Source organism: Macaca fascicularis, chromosome 19 (assembly GCF_037993035.2).
Source record: "Macaca fascicularis isolate 582-1 chromosome 19, T2T-MFA8v1.1".
Taxonomy (NCBI): Eukaryota; Metazoa; Chordata; class Mammalia; order Primates; family Cercopithecidae; genus Macaca; species Macaca fascicularis.
Window position 1 is genome coordinate 13,591,396 of NC_088393.1, and position 21,746 is coordinate 13,613,141.

The 21,746-nt window shown below is 51.0% G+C and overlaps 1 protein-coding gene and 1 long non-coding RNA gene across 17 annotated transcripts in view; one reads left to right on the top strand and one right to left on the bottom strand.

The window, feature by feature from the left end:
* The window catches only part of LOC123570323 (uncharacterized), a 35,893-nt gene extending 16,489 nt beyond the window's left edge, over nt 1-19,404 (top strand). The window contains exons 1-3 of one of the 2 annotated variants that reach the window (XR_012428453.1): nt 9,648-9,729; nt 12,979-13,195; nt 18,452-19,404. This is a non-coding gene — a long non-coding RNA (uncharacterized lncRNA). Of the gene's footprint in view, nt 1-9,647; nt 9,730-12,978; nt 13,196-18,451 lie in introns of those variants that run through there. The other variant, XR_006694418.3, reaches the window with a different exon arrangement.
* A 759-nt stretch (nt 19,405-20,163) lies between these two features.
* CACNA1A (calcium voltage-gated channel subunit alpha1 A) overlaps nt 20,164-21,746 on the bottom strand; it is a 432,044-nt gene continuing 430,461 nt past the window's right edge. For 11 of the 15 annotated variants that reach the window (XM_045380278.2, XM_065534477.1, XM_045380276.2 and 8 more), the window contains one exon: nt 20,164-21,745. In XM_045380278.2, coding sequence (XP_045236213.2) covers nt 21,029-21,745 — 717 coding nt within the window. In that variant the 3' untranslated portion in view covers nt 20,164-21,028. The remainder of the gene's footprint in view (nt 21,746) is intronic. The other 4 variants (XM_074026050.1, XM_065534485.2, XM_074026051.1 and 1 more) reach the window with 1 other exon arrangement.

The following is a 21,746-nucleotide window of genomic DNA, read 5'->3' on the forward strand; positions in this document are numbered from 1 at the left end:
TCACTGGAACTCGGGAGGCGGAGGTTGCAGTGAGCCAAGATCGCACCACTGCACTCCAGCCTGGGTGACAGAGTGAGACTCCACCTCCAAAAAAAAAAAAAAGTAAATATAATAAATAAAGGACACTCTCTCCGCCTCCACTGCTGGGTCCTCACCAGGATGAATGGTTCAGAGCAAGCCCTGAAGGGGTCCTCCCTGAGATGCTGGGAGTGTCTCCCTGAGAAGCCATGTTGGGCTGGTCCCTGTGGTCCCTGGGTGTCTCGTGGCCTAGGCTGCCCTCACTGATCCCTGCCCAGCTCTGCACACCATGAGAAGCACTGCGGGTGGCCCCTGACTCAGGAGTTCCCATAGGGAGCTGAGGCCCCCTGGGCTTATGCAGTGACCTCTGTAACAGCTGGTAACTCCTGCAGGATTCCAAGGCATCCACCTCCTCCCACAGGGGCACATTCATGGCCTTTTCCTATTTATTTATTAGAGATGGGGTCTTGCTCTGTCTCCCAGGCTGGAGTCCAGTGGCATGACTATCACTCAATACAGCCTCAAACTTCTGGGCTCAAGCAATCCTCCCACTTCAGCCTCCTGAGCAGCTAGGACTACGGGTATGCACCATGCTGGGCTAATTTATTTTTATGTGTATTATTGTATTATTATTACTATTATTTTTAAGACAGAGTTTTGCTCTTCTTGCCCAGGCTGGAGTACAATGGCACAATCTTGGCTCACCGCAACCTCTCCTGTGTTCAAGCGATTCTCTTGCCTCAGCCTCCGGAGTAGCTGGGATTACAGGCACCCGCAACCATGACCGGCTAATTTTTTTGTATTTTTCTAGAGACGGGGTTTCACCATGTTGTTGGCCAGACTCGTCTGGAACTCCCGACCTCAGATGATCGGCCCGCCTCGGCCTCCCAAAGTGCTGGGATTACAGGCGTGGGCCACTGCACCCAGCCTCGTATTAATTTTATTTTTAAAAATAAACACACTGCAGCCCTAAAATCCTGGGCTCAAGCAATTCTGACTCCGCCTCCCAAAGCACTGGGACTGCAGAGGTGAGCCACTGTGTCCAGTTAATTAAAGTGTATATATATATTTATATGCCAAGTACGGTGGCTCACGCCTGTAATCCCAGCACTTTGGGAGGCTGAGGTGGCTGGATCACCTGAGGTCTGGAGTTTGAGACCAGCCTGGCCAAAATGGCAAAACCCTGTCTCTACTAAAAATAAAAAAAAAAAAATTAGCTGGGCGTGGTGGCGGATGCCTGTAATCTCAGCTATTCGGGAGGCTAAGGCAGGAGAATTGCTTGAACACGGGAGGCGGAGGTTGCAGTGAGCCGAGATTGCGCCATTGCACTCCAGCCTGGGCAACAAGAGTGAAACTCCACCTCAGAAAAAAATATATATATTTTTCTTTGAGACAGAGTCTTGCTCTGTTGCCCAGGCTGGAGTGCAGTGACACAATCTCGGCTCTCTGCAACTTTCACTTCCTGGGTTCAAGCGATTCTTGTGCCTCAGCCTCCAGAGTAGCTGGGATTACAGGCATGTGCCACCATGCTCAGCTAATTTTTGTATTTTTAGTAGAGATGGGGTTTTGCCATATTTGCCAGGCTGGTCTCGAACTCCTGACCTCAAATGATTCACCTGCTTTGTCCTCCCAAAGTGCTGGGATTACAGGTGTGAGCTACCACGCCCAACCAAAAAAATTTTTTTTATAGATGGGGTTTCTCTATGTTGCTGAGGCTGGTCTCTAACTTCTGAGGGAAAGCAATTCTTTCACTTCAGCCTTCTGAGTACTTGTGATTACAGGTGGAGTCATGAAAATATTTTGAAACTAGATGGAGATGGTGGTTGTATTACACTGTGAATGTACTAAATGCCTCAGAATTGTACATTTTAAACAATTAATTTTATGCTATGTGAATTTCACCTCAACTAAAAAAACTTAGTTTCACCTCTCTTTCTTTTCTTTCTTTCCCTTTCTTTCTTTCTTTTTTCTTTCTTTCTCTTTCTCTCTCTCTCTTCTTTCTTTCTTTTCCCTCCCTCCCTCCCTTCCTTCTTCCCTTCCTCCCTTCCTCCCTTCCTCCCTTCCTCCCTTCCTCCCTTCCTCCCTTTCTCCCTTTCTCTCTTTCTTTTTTGAGACACAGTCTTGCTCTGTCGCCCGGGCTGGAGTGCAATGGCATGATCTTGGCTCACTGCAACCTCTGCCTCCTGGGTTCAAGCAATTCTCTGCCTCAGCCTCCCAAGTAGCTGGGATTACAGGGGCCTGCCACCACACCTGGCTAATTTTTTGTATTTGTATTTGTATGTGCATTTATTTATTTATTTTTGAGATAGAGTCTTGCTCTGTCACCTAGGCTGGAGTGCAGTGGCACAATCTCGGCTCACTGCAACCTCCACCTCCCAGATTCAAGCAATTCTCCCGTCTCAGCCTCCTGAGTAGCTGGGACTACAGGTGCCTGCCACCACGCCTGGCTAATTTTTGTATTTTTAGTAGAGACGGGCTTTGTGCAGACTTTGTGGGAGCCGGCTCCGTTGTCCACAGCAAGTGAGGTACTTTTCTTTAGTAAAGAAACCCTTTAGTGGAGGGTTTCACCTTGTTGGTCAGGCTGGTCTTGAGCTCCTGACCTCTGGTGATCCACCCGCCTCGGCCTCCCAAAGTGCTGGGATTACAGGCATGAACCACCACACACGGCCAGGCTTTTTTTTTTTTTTTTTGAGACGGAGTCTCGTTCTGTCGCCCAGGCTGGAGTGCAGTGGCCGGATCTCAGCTCACTGCAAGCTCCGCCTCCCGGGTTCACGCCATTCTCCTGCCTCAGCCTCCGGAGTAGCTGGGGCTACAGGCGCCCGCCACCTCGCCCGGCTGGTTTTTGTACTTCTTTAGTAGAGACGGGGTTTCACCTGTTAGCCAGGATGGTCTCAATCTCCTGACCTCGTGATCCACCCGCCTCTGCCTCCCAAAGTGCTGGGATTACAGGCGTGAGCCACCGCGCCCAGCCGCTTTTAAAATTTTTTTTTGAGAGGGAGTCTTGCTCTTCTCCCTCAGGCTGGAGTGCAATGGCATGATCTTCGCCCACTGCAGCCTCCGCCTCTCGGGTTTAAGCGACTCTCCTGCCTCAACCTCCAGAGTAGCTGGGATTACAGGCACCTGCCACCAAGCCTGGCTAATTTTGTTTTTTTTTTTTTGTTTTTTTGTTTTTTTTTTTTGAGACGGAGTCTCCCTCTGTCGCCCAGGATGGAGTGCAGTGGCGTGATCTCTGCTCACTGCAAGCTCCGCCCTCAGGGTTCACGCCATTCTCCTGCCTCAGCCTCCTGAGTAGCTGGGACTACAGGCGGCCGCCACCACGCCCAGCTAATTTCTTTTTGTATTTTTAGTAGAGACGGGATTTCACCATGTTCTCCAGGATGGTCTCGATCTCCTGACCTTGTGATCCGCCCGCCTTGGCCTCCCAAAGTGCTGGGATTGCAGGCGTGAGCCACCATGCCCCGCCAATTTTGAATTTTTACTAGAGGCGGGGATTCACTGTGTTGGCCAGGCTGGTCTCGAACTCCTGACCTCAGGTGATCTGCCTGCCTCAGCTTCCCAAAGTGCCTGGATTATAGGTGTGAGCCACTGGGCCCAGCCTCTTTTTACTTTCTTTAACATGGCTACCAGAACATTTTTGTTTGTTTGTTTATTTATTTATTTAGACAGTGTCTGGCTCTGTTGCCCAGGCTAGAGTGCAGTGACGCCATCTCAGCTCACTGCAATCTCTTCCTCCCACACTCAAGCGATCCTCCTATCTCAGCCTCCTGAGAAGCTGGAACTAAAAGCACACACCACCACACCTGGCTAAATTTTGTATTTTTTGTAGAGATGAGGTTTCTTTTCTTTCTTTCTTTCCTTTTTTTTTTTTTTTTTTTTTTTTCCTGAGATGGAGTTTTGCTCTTGTTGCCCAGGCTGGAGTGCAATGGCGCAATCTCGGCTCACTGCAACCTCCACCTGCCGGGTTCAAACGATTCTCTTGCCTCAGCCTCCCAAATAGCTGGGATTACAGGCATGCGCCACCATGCCTGGCTAATTTTGTATTTTTAGTAGAGATGGAATTTCTCCATGGTGGTCAGGCTGGTCTCGAACTCCTGACCTCAGGTGATCTGCCCACCTCGGTATCCCAAAGTGCTGGGATTATAGGCGTAAGCCACGGCGCCCGGCGGAGATGGGGGGTTTCACTTTGTTGTCCAGGCTGGTCTCGAACTCCTGAGCTCAAGCAGTCTGCTCACCTTGGCCTCTCAAAATACTGGGATTACAGTTGTGACCCACCGCAACAGGCTAGAAATTTTAAATGTGACGTACGTTGGATTTCTGTTGGAAGGTTCTGGTTTAACACCGCTGTATCTCCAGAGACAACACATCACACCTATTTCCTTTGCCCAGAAGGTGGAAACCCCCAGGGCCACTGTGGACCCACAGCAAGGCAGAGAGTCGTCTTAGAGGAGCCGAGGTGGGTAGGAGAGCTGTAGCTGTACACCCACTAACTGGAATTTTCTTTTCTTTTTCTTTTTTTTGAGACAAGGTCTGGCTTTGTGGGCCAGCTGGAGTGCAGTGGCGCAATCTCGGCTCATTGCAACCTCTGCCTCCTGGGTTCAAAGAATTCTCCTACCTCAGCCTCCCTAGTAGCTGGGATTACAGGCATGTGCCACCACGTGCCTGTAATTTTTGTAATTTTTACTAGAGACAGGATTTCACCATGTTGGCCAGGCTGGTCGTGAACTCCTGTCCTCAAGTGATCTGCCCGCCTCGGCCTCTCAAAATACTGAGATTGCAGGTTGAGCCACCATGCCTGGCCTGGACTTTTCTTTTTAATTAATTAGTTAATTATTTTTCTTTTAAATTAAATTAATTATTATTTTTATTTTATTTTTTTTTTTAAGATGGAGTTTCACTTTTGTTGTGCAGGCTGAAGTGCAGTGGTATGATCTTGGCTCACTGCAACCGCCACCTCCTGGTTTCAAGATATTCTCCTGCCTCAGCCTCCTGAGTAGCTGGGACTACAGGCGCCTGCCACCACACTCAGCTAATTTTTGTGTATTTACTAGAGGCGGGGTTTCACCATGTTGGCCAGGCTGGTCTTGAACTCCCAACCTCAAGTTATCCACCCACCTCGGCCTCCCAAAGTGTTGGGATTACAGATGTGAGCCACTGTGCCTGGCCTTTATTTATTTATTTATTTATTTATTTATTTATTTATAGCCAGTCTTACTCTGTCACATAGGCTGGAATGCAGTGATGTGGTCATAGCTCACTGCAGCCTCCACCTCCTGGGCTCAAGTGATCCTCCTGCCTCAGCCTCCCAAGTAGCTGGGACTACAGGCATGAGGCACCATGCCTAGCTAATTTTGTAAAGATGGGGTCTTGCAATGTTGCCCAGGGTGGTCTTGAACTTCTGGCCTCAAGCGATCTGCCTCCCTCAGCCTCCCAAAGTGCTGGGATTACAAGCATGGCCCACTGACTGGACTTTGGATTCATGGTTTGGTTCCAGAGGTAGCAGAACCTAACTCTCCCTGGCTGGCTGGGAGGAGAAGGGGAAGGAGATGGTTTCAATATCTTGAACCTCCCTGAACTTTGGACCATCTGAAGTTCAAGGACCTGGAGATTGTTGTTCTGGATCACGAGGCGGAGGCGAGGGTGGGGTGGACGTGGCAGAAGTTAACTAGGTCTCAACCAGCAGGGGCGTGTCCTCACCTCAGGGAAATGGCAAGTGTGACTGGACGGAAAGCAGAAACCAACCGGTTACAGATTCAAGTCTCATCCTTTTTTTTGAGACGGAGTCTCGCCCTGTCGCTAGGCTGGAGTGCAATGGCGCGATCTCGGCTCACTGCAACCTCCATCTCCCGGGTTCAAGCAATTCTCCTGCCTCAGCCTCCCGAGGAGCTGGGACTACAGGCAAGTGCCACCACACCCAGCTAAATTTTGTACTTTTTTTAGTAGAGATGGGGTTTCACCATGTTGGCCAGAATGGTCTCGACCTCTTGACCTCGTGATCTGCCCGCCTCAGCCTCCCAAAGTGCTGGGATTACAGGCATGAGCCACTGCGCCCGGCAAGTCTCACCCTTTTTATAATTGTGTGACACTGGACAAGTCATTGAGCCTTTTTGAGCCTTTCTGACTCTTTTCTTTTGAGACGGAGTCTTGCTCTGTCGCCCAAATTGGAGTGCCAGGGTGGGATCTCGGCTCGCTGCAACCTTCATCTCCTGAGTTCAACAATTCTCCTGTCTCAGCCTCCTAAGTAAGCTGGGATTACAGGTGCCCAGAACCATGTCCAGCCAATTTTTGTATTTTTAGTAGAGATGGGGTTTCACCATGTTGACCAGGCTGATCTTGAACCCATGACCTCAAGTGACCCACCTGCCTCGGCCTCCCAAAGTGCTGGGATTACAGGCATGAGCCACTGAGCCCAGCCTGACTCTTATTTTTCTGATCAGAAACTTTCTCCCTTGGGTCCTTTGAGGCCACGAGTTGAGACAAGGTTGGGCAACGTAGCAAAACTCTGTCTCTTTCTTTTTTTTTTTTGAGACGGAGTTTCACTCTTGTTGCCTAGGCTGGAGTGCAATGGCGTGATCTCGGCTCACCACAACCTCCGCCTCCTGGGTTCGAGCGATTCTCCTGCCTCAGCCTCCCGAGTAGCTGGGATTACAGGCATGCACCACCACGCCCGGCTAATTATTTATTTATTTATTTATTTATTTATTTATTTTTTGAGACAGTCTGGCTCTGGCCAAAACCCTGTCTCTTAAACAAGCAAACAAAAAAGGTTAGGTGCAGTGGCTCACACCTGTAATCCCAGCACTTTTGGAGGCCAAGGTGGGCGAGGTCAGGAGTTCGAGACCAGCCTGGCCAACGTGGTGAAACCCCCTCTCTAGTAAAACACCAAAATTAGTGAGGCATGGTGGCAGGCGACTGTAGTCCCAGCTACTCGGGAGGCTGACACAAGAGAATTGCTTCAACTCGGGAGGTGGAGGTTGCAGTGAGGTGAGATCATGCCACTGTACTCCCACCTGGGCAACAGAGCAAGACTGTATCTCAAAACAAAACAAAACAAAAAAACTAAATAAATAAAAAATAAAAATTAGCTGGGCGTGGCATCCACCTGTAGTCCTAGCTACTGAGTAGGCCCAGGTGGGAGATTTGCTTAGAGTCAGGACTTTAAGGCCAGCCTGGGCAACATAGTGAGATCCGTCTCTATTTGATTTATCTATTTATTTGAGAGAGGGTCTGGCTCTGTTGCCCAGGCTGGAGTGCAGTAGTGTGTTCATAGCTCACTGCAGCCTCGACCTCCTGGGCTCAAGTGATCCTCCCATCCCAACGTCCCAAGTAGCTGAGACCACAGGAGTGTGGCAGGCCAGGCACGGTGGCTCACGTCTGTTATCCGAGCACTTTGGGAGGCCAAGGCAGTGGATTGTTGGAGGTCAGGAGTTTGAGACCAGCCTGACCAACATGGAGAAAGCCCATCTCTACCTAAAATATAAAATTAGCCAGGCGTGGTGGTGTATGCCTGTAATCCCAGCTACCCAGGAGGCTGAGGCAGGAGAATCGCTTGAACGCAGGAGGCAGAGGTTGCAGTGAGCAATCATACCACTGCACAGAGCGAAACACCGTCTCAAAAAAAAAAAAAAAAAAAAAAAGAAATGAGGTCTCACTGTGTTGCCCAGCCTCATCTCAAACTCCTGGACTCAGGTGATCCTCCCGTCTTCGCCTCCCAAAGTGCTGGGATTAAAAACAAAGTAGCCAGGTGTGGTGGCACTCACCTGTGGTCCCAGCTACTTGGGAGGCTGAGGTGGGAGGATCAATGGAGCCTAGGAGGTCGAGGGTGCAGTGAGCTATAATGGGACCACTGCACTCCAGCCTGGGAAACAGAGTGAGACACTGTCTCAACAACAACAACAGAAAAACAAAACAAAACAAAACAAGAAGAAGAAAAAGAAAAAAAGAGACTGCCTCTGTCTTTCCAGTTTCGGTTTTCTTTCTTTTCTTTCTTTCCTTTCTTTCTTTTTTTTTTTTTGGAGACGGAGTTTCACTCTTGTTGCCCAGGCTGGAGTGCAATGGCACGATCTCAGCTCACTGCAACCTCCACCTCCTGGGTTCAAACGATTCTCCTGCCTCAGCCTCCCGAGTAGCTGGGATTACAGGCATGCGCCACCACACCTGGCTAATTTTGTATTTTTAGTAGAGACGGAGTTTTTCTATGTTGGTCAGGCTGGTCTCGAACTCCCGACCTCAGGTGATCCACCCGCCTCGGCCTCCCAAAGTGTTGGGATTACAGACGTGAGCCACCGTGCCCGGCCTTTCTTTTCTTTTCTTTTCTTTTCTTTTCTTTTCTTTTCTTTTCTTTTCTTTTCTTTTCTTTTCTTTTCTTTTCTTTCTTTCTCTTTCTCTCTTTCTCTCTTTCTCTCTTTCTCCCTTTCTCCCTTTCTCCCTTTCTCCCTTTTCTTTCTTCCTTTTCTTCCTTTTCTTTCTTTTCTTTCTTTCTTTTTTTTTTTTTTTTTGAGACAGAGTCTCGCTGTGTCTCCCAGGCTGGAGTGCAGTGGCGTGATCTCGGCTCACTGCAAGCTCCGCCTCCCGGGTTCACGCCATTCTCCCGCCTCAGCCTCCCAAGTAGCTGAGACTACAGGCGCCCGCCACCACGCCCGGCTAGTTTTTTGTATTTTTAGTAGAGACGGGGTTTCACCATGTTAGCCAGGATAGTCTCGATCTCCTGACCTCGTGATCCACCCGCCTCGGCCTCCCAAAGTGCTGGGATTACAGGCTTGAGCCACCGCGCCCGGCCTTTTTTTTTTTTTTTTTTAAGACAATGTCTTCTTGCTGTGTTGCTCAGGCTGGAGTGCAGTGGTGCGATCTTGGCTCACTGCAATCCCTGCTTCCTGGGTTCAAGCAATTCTCCTGCCTCAGCCTTCCAAGTAGCTGGGACTATAGGCATGCCCCGCCACGCCCGGCTAATTTTTGTATTTTTAGTAGAGATGCAGTTTCACCATGTTGGCCAGCGTGGTCTCAAACTCCTGACCTCAAATGATCCACCTGCCTTGGCCTCCCAAAATGCTGGGATTACAGGCGTGTGCCCAGCCTGCCACTTTCTGTACCTCTCCTAAGCAGCCACTCCTCTCACTGACACAAGAAAATTGCTTCAACCCGGGAGGCAGAGGTTGCAGTGAGGTGAGATCGTGTCGCTGTACTCCAGCCTGGCTGACAGAGCAAGACTGTATCTCAAAAAACAAGCAAACAAACAAACAAATAAGTAAATAAATGCATTAGTTGGGCGCTGTGGCACCCACCTGTAGTGGCCCACAGCGCCCGTTCATCCAGTTAGAATTAAGAGTGGTCTCTCCGGGCGTGGTGGCTGACGCCTGTAATCTCAGCACTTTGGGAGGCCGAGGCGGGTGGATCACCTGAGGCCGGGAGTTCGAGACCAGCCTGACAAACTTGGTGAAACCCCGTCTCGACAAAATATACAAAATTAGGCGGGCATGGTGGCGCATGTCTGTAATCCCAGCTACTCAGGAGGCTGAGGCAGGAGAATCGCTTGAATCTGGGAGGCAGAGGTTGCAGTGAGCCAAGTTCGCGCCACTGCCCTCCTGCCTGGGCAACAAGAGCAAAACTGTCTCAAAAAAAAAAAAAGGGTGGTCTCATGTTTGGCTGTTTGCCATCTGGCCTCTAGGTGGCGCTGTCGACCTGACTCCTTGGCTTGTTCCGGCTGTGCAACCTCAGGTAAAATAAGCCCCCTGGAGCCTGGAGCTTGGGACACTACCTTGAGCAAGGCCCTGGACCTAACTTTGTGGAGTTCCGAATCTAATTTGATTGTCCAATTGATTTACTTTTTGTTTTCTTTTTTTTTTGAGACAGGGTCTCATTCTGTCACACAGGCTGTAGTGCAGTGGTGGTGCGATCTCGGCTCACTGCAATCTCCGCTTTCCCAGTTCAAGGAATTCTTATGTCTCAGTGTCCCGAGTAGCTGGGATTACAGGCATGCACCACCACATCTGGCTAACTTTTGTATTTTTCCTACAGACAGGGTTTCACCATGTTGGCCAGGTTGGTCCTGAACTCCTGACCTCAAGTGATCCACCTGCCTCGAGCTCCCAAAGTGCTGGGATTACAGGTGTGAATCATGGCTCCTGGCCCTTTTTCAAAAATTTCAAAAATTATTATTTTTTTGAGACACAGTTTCATTCTGTTGCCCAGGGTGGAGTGCAGTGGGGGTGATCTCAGCTCACTGCAACCTCTGACCTGAGGGTTGAAGGGGTTCTCTAGCCTCTCAGGCTCCTAAGTAGCTGGCATTACAGGCGTGAGCCACCGCACCTGGCCCAAGTTCTAGATTCTTTTTGTTTGTTTGTTTGTTTTGAGATGGAGTCTTGCTCTGTTGGGATCTTGGCTCACTGCAACCTCTGCCTCCCAGGTTCAAGCCATCCTGCTGCCTCAGCCTCCCGAGTGGCTGGGACTACAGGCACGCGCCACCACACCCAGTTAGTAGAGACAGGGCTTCACCATGTTGGCCAGGATGGTCTCGATCTCTTTTTTTTTTTTTTTTTTTTTTTGAGACGGAGTCTCGCTCTGTCGCCGGGCTGGAGTGCAGTGGCCGGACCTCAGCTCACTGCAAGCTCCGCCTCCCGGGTTCCCGCCATTCTCCTGCCTCAGCCTCCCGAGTAGCTGGGACTACAGGCGCCCGCCACCTCGCCCGGCTAGTTTTTTTGTATTTTTTAGTAGAGACGGGGTTTCACCGTATTAGCCAGGATGGTCTCGATCTCCTGACCTCGTGATCCGCCCGTCTCGGCCTCCCAAAGTGCTGGGATTACAGGCTTGAGCCACCGCGCCCGGCCCTCGATCTCTTTTTTTTTTTTGTCGTTTTTTGGGACAGTGTCTCGCTCTGTGGCTCACTGCAAGCTCCGCCCAGGTTGAAGTAATTCTCCCAGTAGCTCAATTACTACAATGGTGGGGTTACTACAATGGTGGGGATTACAGGAACTCACCATTCTGCCTGGCTAATTTTTGTATTTTTGTAGAGACTGGGTTTCACCATTTTGGCCAAGCTGGTCGTGAACTCCTGACACCTCAAATGATTCGCCCTCCTTGGTCTCCCAAAGCGGTGGGATTACAGGCATGAGCCACCACACCCAGCCTCAAGTTTAAAACATTTTTCCAAGCTGGGCATGGTGGCATGTGCCTGTAGTCCCAGCTACTTGGGAGTCTGAGGCAAGAGGATCCCTTGAGTCTACAAGTTTCAGGCCAGCCTGGGTAATATAGCAATACCCTGACTTAAAAAAAAAAAAAAAAGTGCTTGATATAATCCCGTTTGTTGATTTTTCCTTTTGTTGCCTGTGCTTTTGGGACCTCGCACAAAAAATCTTTGCCCAGACCAACATCTGAGCATTTTCCCAATGTTTTCTTATTTTCTTTGTTTTTTTTTGAAACGGAGTCTTGCTTTGTCGCCAGGCTGGAGTGCAGTGGCGTGATCTCGGCTCACTGCAGCCTCTGCCTCCCGGGTTCAAGCATTTCCCCTGTCTCAGCCTCTGGAGTAGCTGGGACTACAGGTGTGTGCCACCACACCTGGCCAATTTTTTTGTATTTTAATAGAGATGGGGTGTCACCATGTTGGCCAGGATGGTCTTGAACTCCTGACCTCGTGATCTGCTTGCCTTGGCCTCCCAAAGTGTTGGGATTACAGGCATGAGACACCTCACCTGGCCTTCTTTGTTTTTTTTTTTTTTTTTTTTTTTTTGAGGCAGAGTCTCACTCTGTCACCCAGGCTGGAGTGCAATGGCGCAATCTCGGCTCACTGCAGCCTCTGCCTCCCCGGCCCAAGCGATTCTCCTGCCTCAGCCTCCTCAGTAGCTGGAATTACAGGCACCCACCACTGTGCCTGGCTAATTTTTGTATTCTTTTTTTTTTTTTTTTGAGACGTAGTTTCGCTCTTGTTGCCCAGGCTGGAGTGCAGTGGTGTGATATTGGCTCACTGCAACCTCTGCCTCCCAGGTTCAAGTACTTCTCCTGCCTCAGCCTCTCTAGTACCTGGGATTACAGGCATGTGCCACCATGCCCGGCTAATTTTGTATTTTTAGTAGAGAAGAGGTTTCTCCATGTTTGTCAGGCTGTTCTCGAACTCCTGACCTCAGGTGATCCACCCACCTCGGCCTCCCAAAGTGCTGGGATTACTGACGTAAGCTACCGCACCCAGCCTAAATATTTATATTTAAGATGACGCATATCTCAAGTACACTTGATTTGATCTTTACAAATTATATGAATGTATTAAATCATCACATGTACCCCCAAAACTATGTACATCTGTGATGCATCAATTAAAACAGCTATCGAGTGTGGTGGCTCATGCTTGTAATTCCAACTACTCAGGAGGCTGAGGCAGAGGATCGTTTGAGGCCAGGAGTTGGAGACCAGCCTGGGCAACATAGTAACAGATGCAATCTGCACACAAAATTGCTCGGTGTGGTCGTGTGCACCTGTAGTCCCAGCTACTTGGGAGACTGAGGAGGGAGGATTGGTTGAGCCCAGGAGCTCCAGACTGTAGTGAGCTGTGATCACGCCACTGCACTGCAGCTTTGGTGACAGAGCAAGACCCTGTTCATATGTCCAAAAAAAAAAAAAAAAATATATATATATATATATATCAGAGTGGGCAGGAGGGAGGTCCCCTTTTGCAGGACTGCAGGGGCAGGTATGAGAGAACCAAGGGTGGGTGAGAGGGGCTGGGCCTGATGTAGAAGTGTGCAGGGCTGGTAGGGGCCTGGGGCTGGGGGAAACTCACAGGGGGAAAGGTGGTAGGCGTGACGGGTGTGACAGGAGACCGCAGCGTGGGACCGGCCATCATTCCAGGCAGGGCAGAGGCGGCAGACACAGGAGTCCAGATGGGACGTAGGCACCCTGTATAGCAGACGCGGCTGTCATCGCCGATTCAGGATGTGGGTAGGATGACATTGGTTTCTGTGTCTGTCCCCTCTGCAGTCTCTCCTCCACGATGGCTGCCCTCATCTGCTCATCCTCACTTGGCCTTCAGCGGTGCTCAGCTGACATAGATGAGGGAATAGGAGTGACTTGTCATCACAGTCGCCGTGTACTTGAGACAAACGCTCAGGGGGAAGCCAGTTCCCATAGGACTCACAGCGGGAGACACAGCGGAGCGTCCAGTGCTTCCTCGGCTAGCCGTGTCCCATGATGGCAGGTCATTTGCGGACACCGTCTGCACCTCCTTTATCGGTTGTGTTACTGCTCTGGGTTGAATAGCATCTGCCTTAATCCGTTTGGACTGCTATAACAAAATATCGTAGACTGGGGGATTCATAAACGACAGAAACGTGTAGCTCACGTTTCTGTAGGCAGGGAAGTCCAAGAATAGGACTTTTTTTTTTGAACGGAGGTTCACTCTTGGTGCCCAGGCTGGAGGGCAATGGTGCGATCTCGGCTCACTGCAGCCTCCGTCTCCCAGGTGCAAGCGTTTCTCCTGTCTCAGTCTCCTGAGTAGCTGGGACTACAGATGTCTGCCACCATGCCTGGTTATTTATTAATTTTTTTTGTATTTTTAGTGGAGAAGGGGTTTCACCATGTTGGCCAGGTTGGTCTTGAACTCCTGACCTCAGGTGATCTGTCTGCCTCGGCCTCCCAGCATGCTGGGATAACATGCGTAAGCCACTGGGCACAGCCAAGTGTCTGCTATTGTAAGGCACACAGCCTGTGATAATTTATTTTTTTATTTTATTTTATCTTTTTTTTGAGACGGAGTCTCGCTGTCGCACAGACTAGAGTACAGTGGCCGAATCTCAGCTCACTGCAAGATCCGCCTCCCGGGTTCATGCCATTCTCCTGCCTCAGCCTCCCGAGTAGCTGGGACTACAGGTGCCCGCCACCACGCCCAGCTAGTTTTTTGTATTTTTTAGTAGAAACGGGGTTTCACCGTGTTAGCCAGGATGGTCTTGATCTCCTGACCTCGTGATCCTCCCATCTTGGCCTCTCAAAGTGCTGGGATTACAGGCGTGAGCCACCACGCCCGGCGGATAATTTATTACAGCAGCCACAGGAAGAGACTAATACAACTCCTATTTCTTTTTTTTTTTTTTGAGACAGAGTCTTGCTCTGTCGCCCAGGCTGGAGTGCAGTGGCCGGATCTCAGGTCACTGCAAGCTCCGCCTCCCGGGTTTGCGCCATTCTCCTGCCTCAGCCTCCTGAGTAGCTGGGACTACAGGCGCCCGCCACCTCGCCCGGCTAGTTTTTTGTATTTTTTTTTAGTACAGACGGGGTTTCACTGTGTTAGCCAGGATGGTCTCGATCTCCTGACCTCGTGATCCACCCGTCTCGGCCTCCCAAAGTGCTGGGATTACAGGCTTGAGCCACCGCGCCCGGCCACAACTCCTATTTCTTTAATTTTTTATTTTATTTTATTTTTTTGAGACGGAGTTTCCCTCTGTCTCCCAGGTTGGAGTGCGGTGGCACGATCTTGGTTCACTACAACCTCTGCTTCCCAGGTTCAAGCCAATTATCCTGCCTCAGCCTCCTGAATAGCTGGGATTACAGGTGCCCACCACCACACCCGGCTGATTTTTGTATTATTAGTAGAGACGGGGTTTCATCATGTTGTCCAGGCTGGTCTTGAACTCCTGACTTCAGGTGATCCACCCACCTCGGCCTCCCAAAGTGCTGGGATTACAGGCATGAGCCACTGTGCCTGGCCCAACTCCTATTTCTTTAATTTTCTTTTTTGAGATGGGGTCTTGCTAGGTTGCCCAGTCTGCTCTCAAACTCCTGGGCTCAAGTGATCCTCTCGCCTTAGCCTTAGCTGGGACTTCAGGTACATGCTACCACATCTGACTTCTTTAATTTTGTTTTTTTTTCTTTTTTTAAGATGGTGTCTCCCTCTCTCACCCAGGCTGGAATGCAGTGGTACGATCTCGGCTCACTGCAACCTCCGCCTTGCGGGTTCAAGCAGTTCTCTGCCACAGCCTCCCGAATACCTGGGATTACAAGCACCCAACACCACACCCGGCTAATTTTTGTGTTTTTAGTAGAGACGGGGGTTTCACCACCTCGGCCGGGCTGGTCTTGAACTCCTGACGTCGTGATCCACCCGCCTCAGCCTCCCAAAGTGCTGGGATTACAGGCATGAGCCACCATGCCCGGCAACTTCTTTAATTTTTTAAAAAGCCATCCATTTTCTTCCCCTCTGCAGTTTTTTTTTTTTTTTTGAGACGGAGTCTTGCCGTGTCACCCAGGCTGGAGTGCAGTGGCATGATCTTGGCTCACTGCAACAACCTCTACCTCCCAGGTTCAAGCGATTCTCCTGCCTCAGCCTCCTGAGGTGCTCTGGCTGGGGCCCCCGCACAGTCATGGCTGTCTCACAAGTCCTCCAGCCGGGTGATGTGACCGTTCCATGTCCCCACCCCAGTTCTCTGATGGCAGCTGAAGGGGATCAGGATACGTTACCCTTAAAAATATATCACTTAGAGACTGGGCACAGTGCCTCACGCTTGTAATCCAGCACTCTGGGAGGCCGAGGTGAGTGGATCATTTGAGCTCAGGAGTTTGAGACTAGCCTGGGCAATGTGGCAAAACCCCATCTCTACCAAAAATACAAAAAATTCACCAGGCATGTGGTGGCATCCACCTGTGGTCCCAGCTACTTGGGAGGCTGAGGTAGGAGGATGGCTTGAGGCTGCGAGGCTGAGGTTGCAGAGAGCTGAGATTGCACCACTGCACTCCAGCCTGGGAACAGACCAAGACCCTGTCTCAAAAAAAAAAAAAAAAAAAAAAACAATCAATCAATCAATCAATCTATCTATCTATCTATCTATCTATCTATCTATCTATCTATCATCTAGCTAGCTAGCTATCAACTGTAGCATAATAATTATTCTGAGCTGAATGCAATAGAAAATCAGTAGATGGCCAGGCACAGTAGCTCACGCCTATAATCCAGCATTTTGGGAGGCCAAGGTGGATGGATCACCTGAGATCAGGAGTTTGAGACCAGCCTGGCCAACATGGTGAAACCTTGTCTCTACTAAAAATACAAAAAATTGTCTGGGCGTGGTGGCTCAAACCTGTAATCCCAGCACTTTGGGAGGCCGAGGTGGGAGGATCATGAGGTCAGGAGATCGAGACCATCCTGGCTAACATGGTGAAACCCCGTCTCTACTAAAAAATACAAAAAACTAGCCGGGCGAGGTGGCGGCGCCTGTAGTCCCAGCTACTTGGGAGGCTGAGGCAGGAAAATGGCGTGAACCCGGGAGGCGGAGCTTGCAGTGAGCTGAGATCCGGCCACTGCACTCCAGCCTGGGCGACAGAGCGAGACTCCGTCTCAAAAAAAAAAAAAAAAAAAAAAAGGTGACATATCCTGGCTAACCCGGTGAAACCCCGTCTCTACTAAAGAATACAAAAAAACTAGCCGGGTGTGGTGGCGGGCGCCTGTAGTCCCAGCTACTTCGGAGGCTGAGGCAGGAGAATGGCGTGAACCCGGGAGGCGGAGCTTGCAGTGAGCTGAGATCCGGCCACTGCACTCCAGCCTGGGCGACAGAGCGAGACTCCGTCTCAAAAAAAAAAAAAGAAGGTGACATAAATTTCCCTCTGTGGAGGTGTCCCCCCATCTCCTTACCAGGGAGAGCAGAGCGACTCCTCTCACTACAGATAGTCCCAAGATAAGTCTACATAAACAACCTTTCTAAAATAACTCTCTGTCTCCCTCTCTCTCTCTGTTTTTTTCTTTTTGAAACAGGATTTTTCTCTGTCACCTAGGCTGGAGTGCAGTGGCGTGATCATAGGTCACTGCTGCCTTGATCTCCTGGGTTCCTTTGATTCTCCCACCTCAGCCTCCCAAGTAGCTGAGACCACAGGCATGCACCGCAATGCCAGGCTAATTTTTATATTATGTATTTATTTATTGTTTGAGACAGAGTTTCGCTTTTGTTGCCCAGGCTGGAGTGCAATGGCATGATCTTGGCTCACTGCAACCTCCACCTCCTGGATTCAAGTGATTCTCCTGCCTCAGCCTCCCAAGTAGCTGGGATTATAGGCATGCGCCACTACGCCTGGCTAATTTTGTATTTTTAGTAGAGACGGGGTTTCTCCATGTTGGTCAGGCTGGTCTCGAACTCCCGACCTCAGGTGATCCGCCCGCCTCAGCCTCCCGAAGTGCTGGGATTACAGGCGTGAGCCACCACTCCCAGCCAATTTTTGTATTTTTTGTAGAGATGGGGTTTCACCATGTCGCCCAGGCTGGTCTCGAACTCCTGGGCTCAAGTGATCCTCCAGCCTCAGCCTCTCCAGTAGCTGGGACCACAGGCATGTACCACCACACTCTGCTATTTTTCATTTTTAGTAGAGACAGGGTCTCGCCATGTTGCCCAGGCTGGTCTCGAACTCCTGAGCTCAAGCAATCCACCCACCTTGACCTCCCAAAGTGCTGGGGTTACAGGCATGAGCCACCCAGCCCAGCTGATGCTTGGGCTTTTGAACCTCAGGGCATTTCTATGACAATCATGCCCTTTCAGCCTTCCAGGTGATGAGGCTCAAACAATGGCCTGAGGGGATGTGAGACCTGGGACTAAGCCAAGCTCCCCTCCTCTTCCTCATCCCCTGTGTCTCCTGGGCAACTAACACTCCAGCCTGATGATGTGGACTGTGGAGGCCTCGGACCACCTCTTAGCACTTGGGCATAGACTTGGCCTTTGAGTTCAGGGCTTATGGCGGGCTTCGGTGGTGAACTTCATTCCTGGGGGGACAGATGACTGCAGCCTCATTGGCAGCAGAAGGAATTGCACGAACCCTGGCTTTCTCCAGTGGCTCCTGGACACACTCAACCCCAACACCATGGGAGGGGGACCAGAGGCCAACTCTGCCTTGGACGGGCAGCTTGTTTAGAAGCCTGTGTTGGTTGCAGGTTGCCAGGCTCCCTCCCTTCCATTAAAAAAAATTATTATTATTTTTTTTGAGACGGAGTCTCACTCTGTCGCCCAGGATGGAGTGCAGTGATGTAATCTCAGCTCACTACAACCTCTGCCTCCCAGGTTCAAGCGATTCTCCTGCCTCAGCCTCCCGAGTAGCTGGGAATATAGGCATGCACCACCACACCCAGCTAATTTTTGTATTTTTAGTAGAGATGGGGTTTCACTATGTTGGCCAGGCTGGTCTCAAACTCCTGACTTGGTGATTTTACTGCCTTGGCCTGCCAAAGTGCTGGGATTACAGGTGTGAGCCATTGTGCCCAGCCTTAAAAAAAAAAACAAAACACCTTTTTTTTTTTTTAGTGACAGGGTCTTGCTATGTTGCCCAGCTGGTCTTGAACTACCAGCCTCAAGCGATCCTCCCAAAGTGTTGAGATTACAAGAGTCAGCCACCGCACTCAGCCTCAAAACTTTGACTTCTTGTTGGACTGATCTTTTCCTAGATGTCATTATTTTATTTATTTATTTTTACTTTTAATTTTTTTTAGAGATGAGATCTTTCTACATCACCCAGGCTGGAGTGCAATGGTTATTCACAGGTGTGATCTTAGCTGGTCTTGACCTCCGTGGGCTCAAGTGATCCTCCTGCCTCAGCCTCCTGAATAGCTGGAACTACAGGTGCGTGCCACCACACTTGGCTTACCATTATTTTAGAAGGACTTATACCTGTCTTGCCATCTGGAGTCTGCAGATTTCTTGCCTGAGGTAAGCTCACGCAGGGCCTGTTGTCTGGAACAAGACCTGTTCAAAATGTTTGCCTTAATGCTACAGTAGTAATGGTGATAGTCAATAATAGCTTGCTATGGGTCAGGTACTGTTCTGAGAACAGAAGTTCTCAAAGGAGTCTTGGACTCTGAGGATGGCTGAAACACTTTGGGGTGGGGGTGTCCACAAGACCAAACTATTATTATCTGAGACAGAGTCTTGCTCTGTTGCCCAGGCTGGAGTGCAATGGCACGATCTTGGCTCACTGCAACCTCTGCCTCCTGGGTTCAAGTGATTCTCCTGCCTCAGCCTCTCGAGTAGCTGGGATTACAGGCGCCCGCCACCATGCATGGCTAATTTTTGTATTTTTAGTAGAGACGGGGTTTCACATGTTAGCCAGGCTGGTCTCTTAACTTCTGGCTTCAAGCAATCTGCCCGCCTTGGACTCCCCAAGTGCTGCATTACAGGCTTGAGCCACCTCGCCTGGCCCAGGATGGCTGCTCTCAGTTCAGACCTAAGCTTTGGGAGAACTGGGAACCTGTGCATGGAGGGCGGGGTGCACTGCCCTGCATCCCAGCAAGGACAGCTGCCAAGGACCTGGATAGGATCTTCGGTTTTTTGCTTTCCTGAGCTCCCAACTCAGCCAGCTCATTCCACTGGGGCCCGTGACAGGAGAAGCTTGCATTGCTCTCTGTGTCACTGGGACAATTACCCAGACATTGCAAATAGCCAGGGACCGGAGAGCTGCAGTTTCCTCCGTCTTCGCCACTTTCTTTTTTTTTTCTGAAACGGAATTTAGCTCTTGTTGCCCAGGCTGGAGTGCAATGGCGCGGTCTGGGCTCGCTGAAACCTCTGCCTCCCAGGTTCAAATTATTCTCCTGCTTCAGCCTCCCAAGTAGTTGGGATTACAGGCGCCCACCACCATGCCTGGCTAATTTTTGTGTTTTTAGTAAAGACGGGGTTTCACTATGTTGACCAGGCTGGTTGTGAACTCCTGACTTCATGTGATCCACCCACCTCGGCCTCCCAAAGTGCTGGGATTATAGGCGTGAGCCACCGCGCCCGGCCTTTTTTTTTTTTTTTTAAAGACAGAGTCTCACTCTGTCACTCAGGCTGGAGTGCAGTGGTCGGATCTTGGCTCACTGTTAACCTCCGCTTCTCAGGCTCAGGTGATTCTCGTGCCTCAGCCTCCGGAGTAGCTGGGATTACAGGAGTGTGCAACCACGCGTGGCTAATTTTTTTTTTTTTTTTAGTAGAGATGGGGTTTTGCCATGTTGGCCGGGTTGGTCTCGAACTCTTGACTTCAAGTGATCCATTTGCCTCGGCCTCCCAAAGTGCTGGGATTACAGGCGTGCACAAAAATGCCTGGCCTCTTTGTCGCTTTCAAACACTGCTTCTAGGAGCTAACAAAGTGCCTCGTTGTATGATTCCCCAAGAGAGACCCACCCAGGCAGCACCTAGCTAAGGGATAAAGACCACTCCCATCCAAAAACCCTTTGATTCAACTTTTTTTATTTTTTTTTTTCTTTTTGAATGTCATGCAATAATTCACAGTCCCAAGCCCACGGTTTTCAAACAAGGTAGGAAAAAAGGAAAAAAGAAGCAAAGGAATCGGTGGTCATGGTGGGTTTTTTTTTTCTTTTGTTATTTCAAGCAGGACCAAATGTCAGAAAAAAAATGCCTCTTTTCTCAATCATTAATTTTTTTGTCCTTTTTAAAATTGTTTATTGTTATTATTTTTTTTTAATTGATTTCTGCAGGCAGTAATAGTAGGGTTTGGTATAACCGGCAAGCACTCCTGTGTGTGTCTGAGAACGTGTGTGGATATGAGTGTGTCTGGTGATGGGTGCTGGGCGCTGGGGTTCCTGTTCCTTCCGGCTTCTTTGCCGCACTCGGCCACCAGCTCTCGTTCATCAGGGAAAGGAAAGATTCAATTGAGATGATAAAACTCATCAATAGAAGCTATTTTTTTTCTCCCCGTTTTTCTTTTAAAAATGTTTTTTTGTTTTTTTGTTTTTTTTCCATGTTCCCCAAAGTTCTCCAAAAATGGCTGAGTTAATTCAAATCCCTTGGCGGTGTGGTTTGTCTGCCCCCTGCCTCCCACCCGAGAGCCCGTCGTAGGTGGGGGGGATCGGGGCTGGGTGGGGGGCGCCGTGGCTGCCCAGGAGGGTCTCTTCTGGCCGAGGGTCTCTGCGGGACACCCTTGTGGCCCAGCCCTGGCCTCTCCAGAGTCTGGGGTCTCCCGGCTGGCCCTCTCCCGGGCCCTCTATGCTGGGCCCCCGCGGCCTCTGCGCGGCTCCTCGGGTGGGGTGTGTGCGTGGGGTGCGTGGGGGGCCGGGCGGGCGCCACCTCGCCCGGGCTTAGCACCAATCGTCGTCGCTCTCGCTGTAGGGTTCGTGCAGGCCCTTCCTGGAGCCCGGCCCGCGGGGCCTGGCCAGTCCGTGCGCCGGGTAGTAGCCGTTGGGGAGTCGCCGGCCGTGCCGGGAAGGCGAGGCGCAGGCCGGGCCCGAGGCCCGGGGAGTCCTGGGCGAGCGCCCGGTGGCGCCCGAGGACGCGTGTCGTGCTGGGGGTGGCGCGTCGTAGGCCCCGGCCATGGCCTCCCCGCCGCCACCGCTGCCCGGGCCGTCGGCCTCGTCGTAGTCTGAGCCCCGATAGTAGCCGTGGTGCCGGGGACCCGGGGGCCCTTCGGACACGTGCGGGCCGGATGCCGGCCACCGGGCCCCACCGTGGCGACAGGCCCTTGGGGACTCGCTCCGGGCCGGGCCTGGGACCCGCCGCTCCATCCTGGGCGAGCGGCCGCTGCTGTGGCCCCCCGTGGGCGGCCGATCTCCCGCCAGAGGCTCGGCCGTGGGGCCTGGGTACCTCCGAGGGCCGCTGGTGGCCGCCCGGCCCGGCCTGGCCACCGCCTGCTGCTGCTGCTGCGGGGGACCCGAGCCGCCGGCCTTACGGATCACAGGGGAATAGGACACGTGTGGCCGGGGGGTGGAGGGGGTCTGGGGGAGCTGGCGGCGGCCCCGCCGCGGAGTGCTGGTACCAGATGTTGAGGGGGCTGGGCTTCCACTTACGGAACTACTGCCC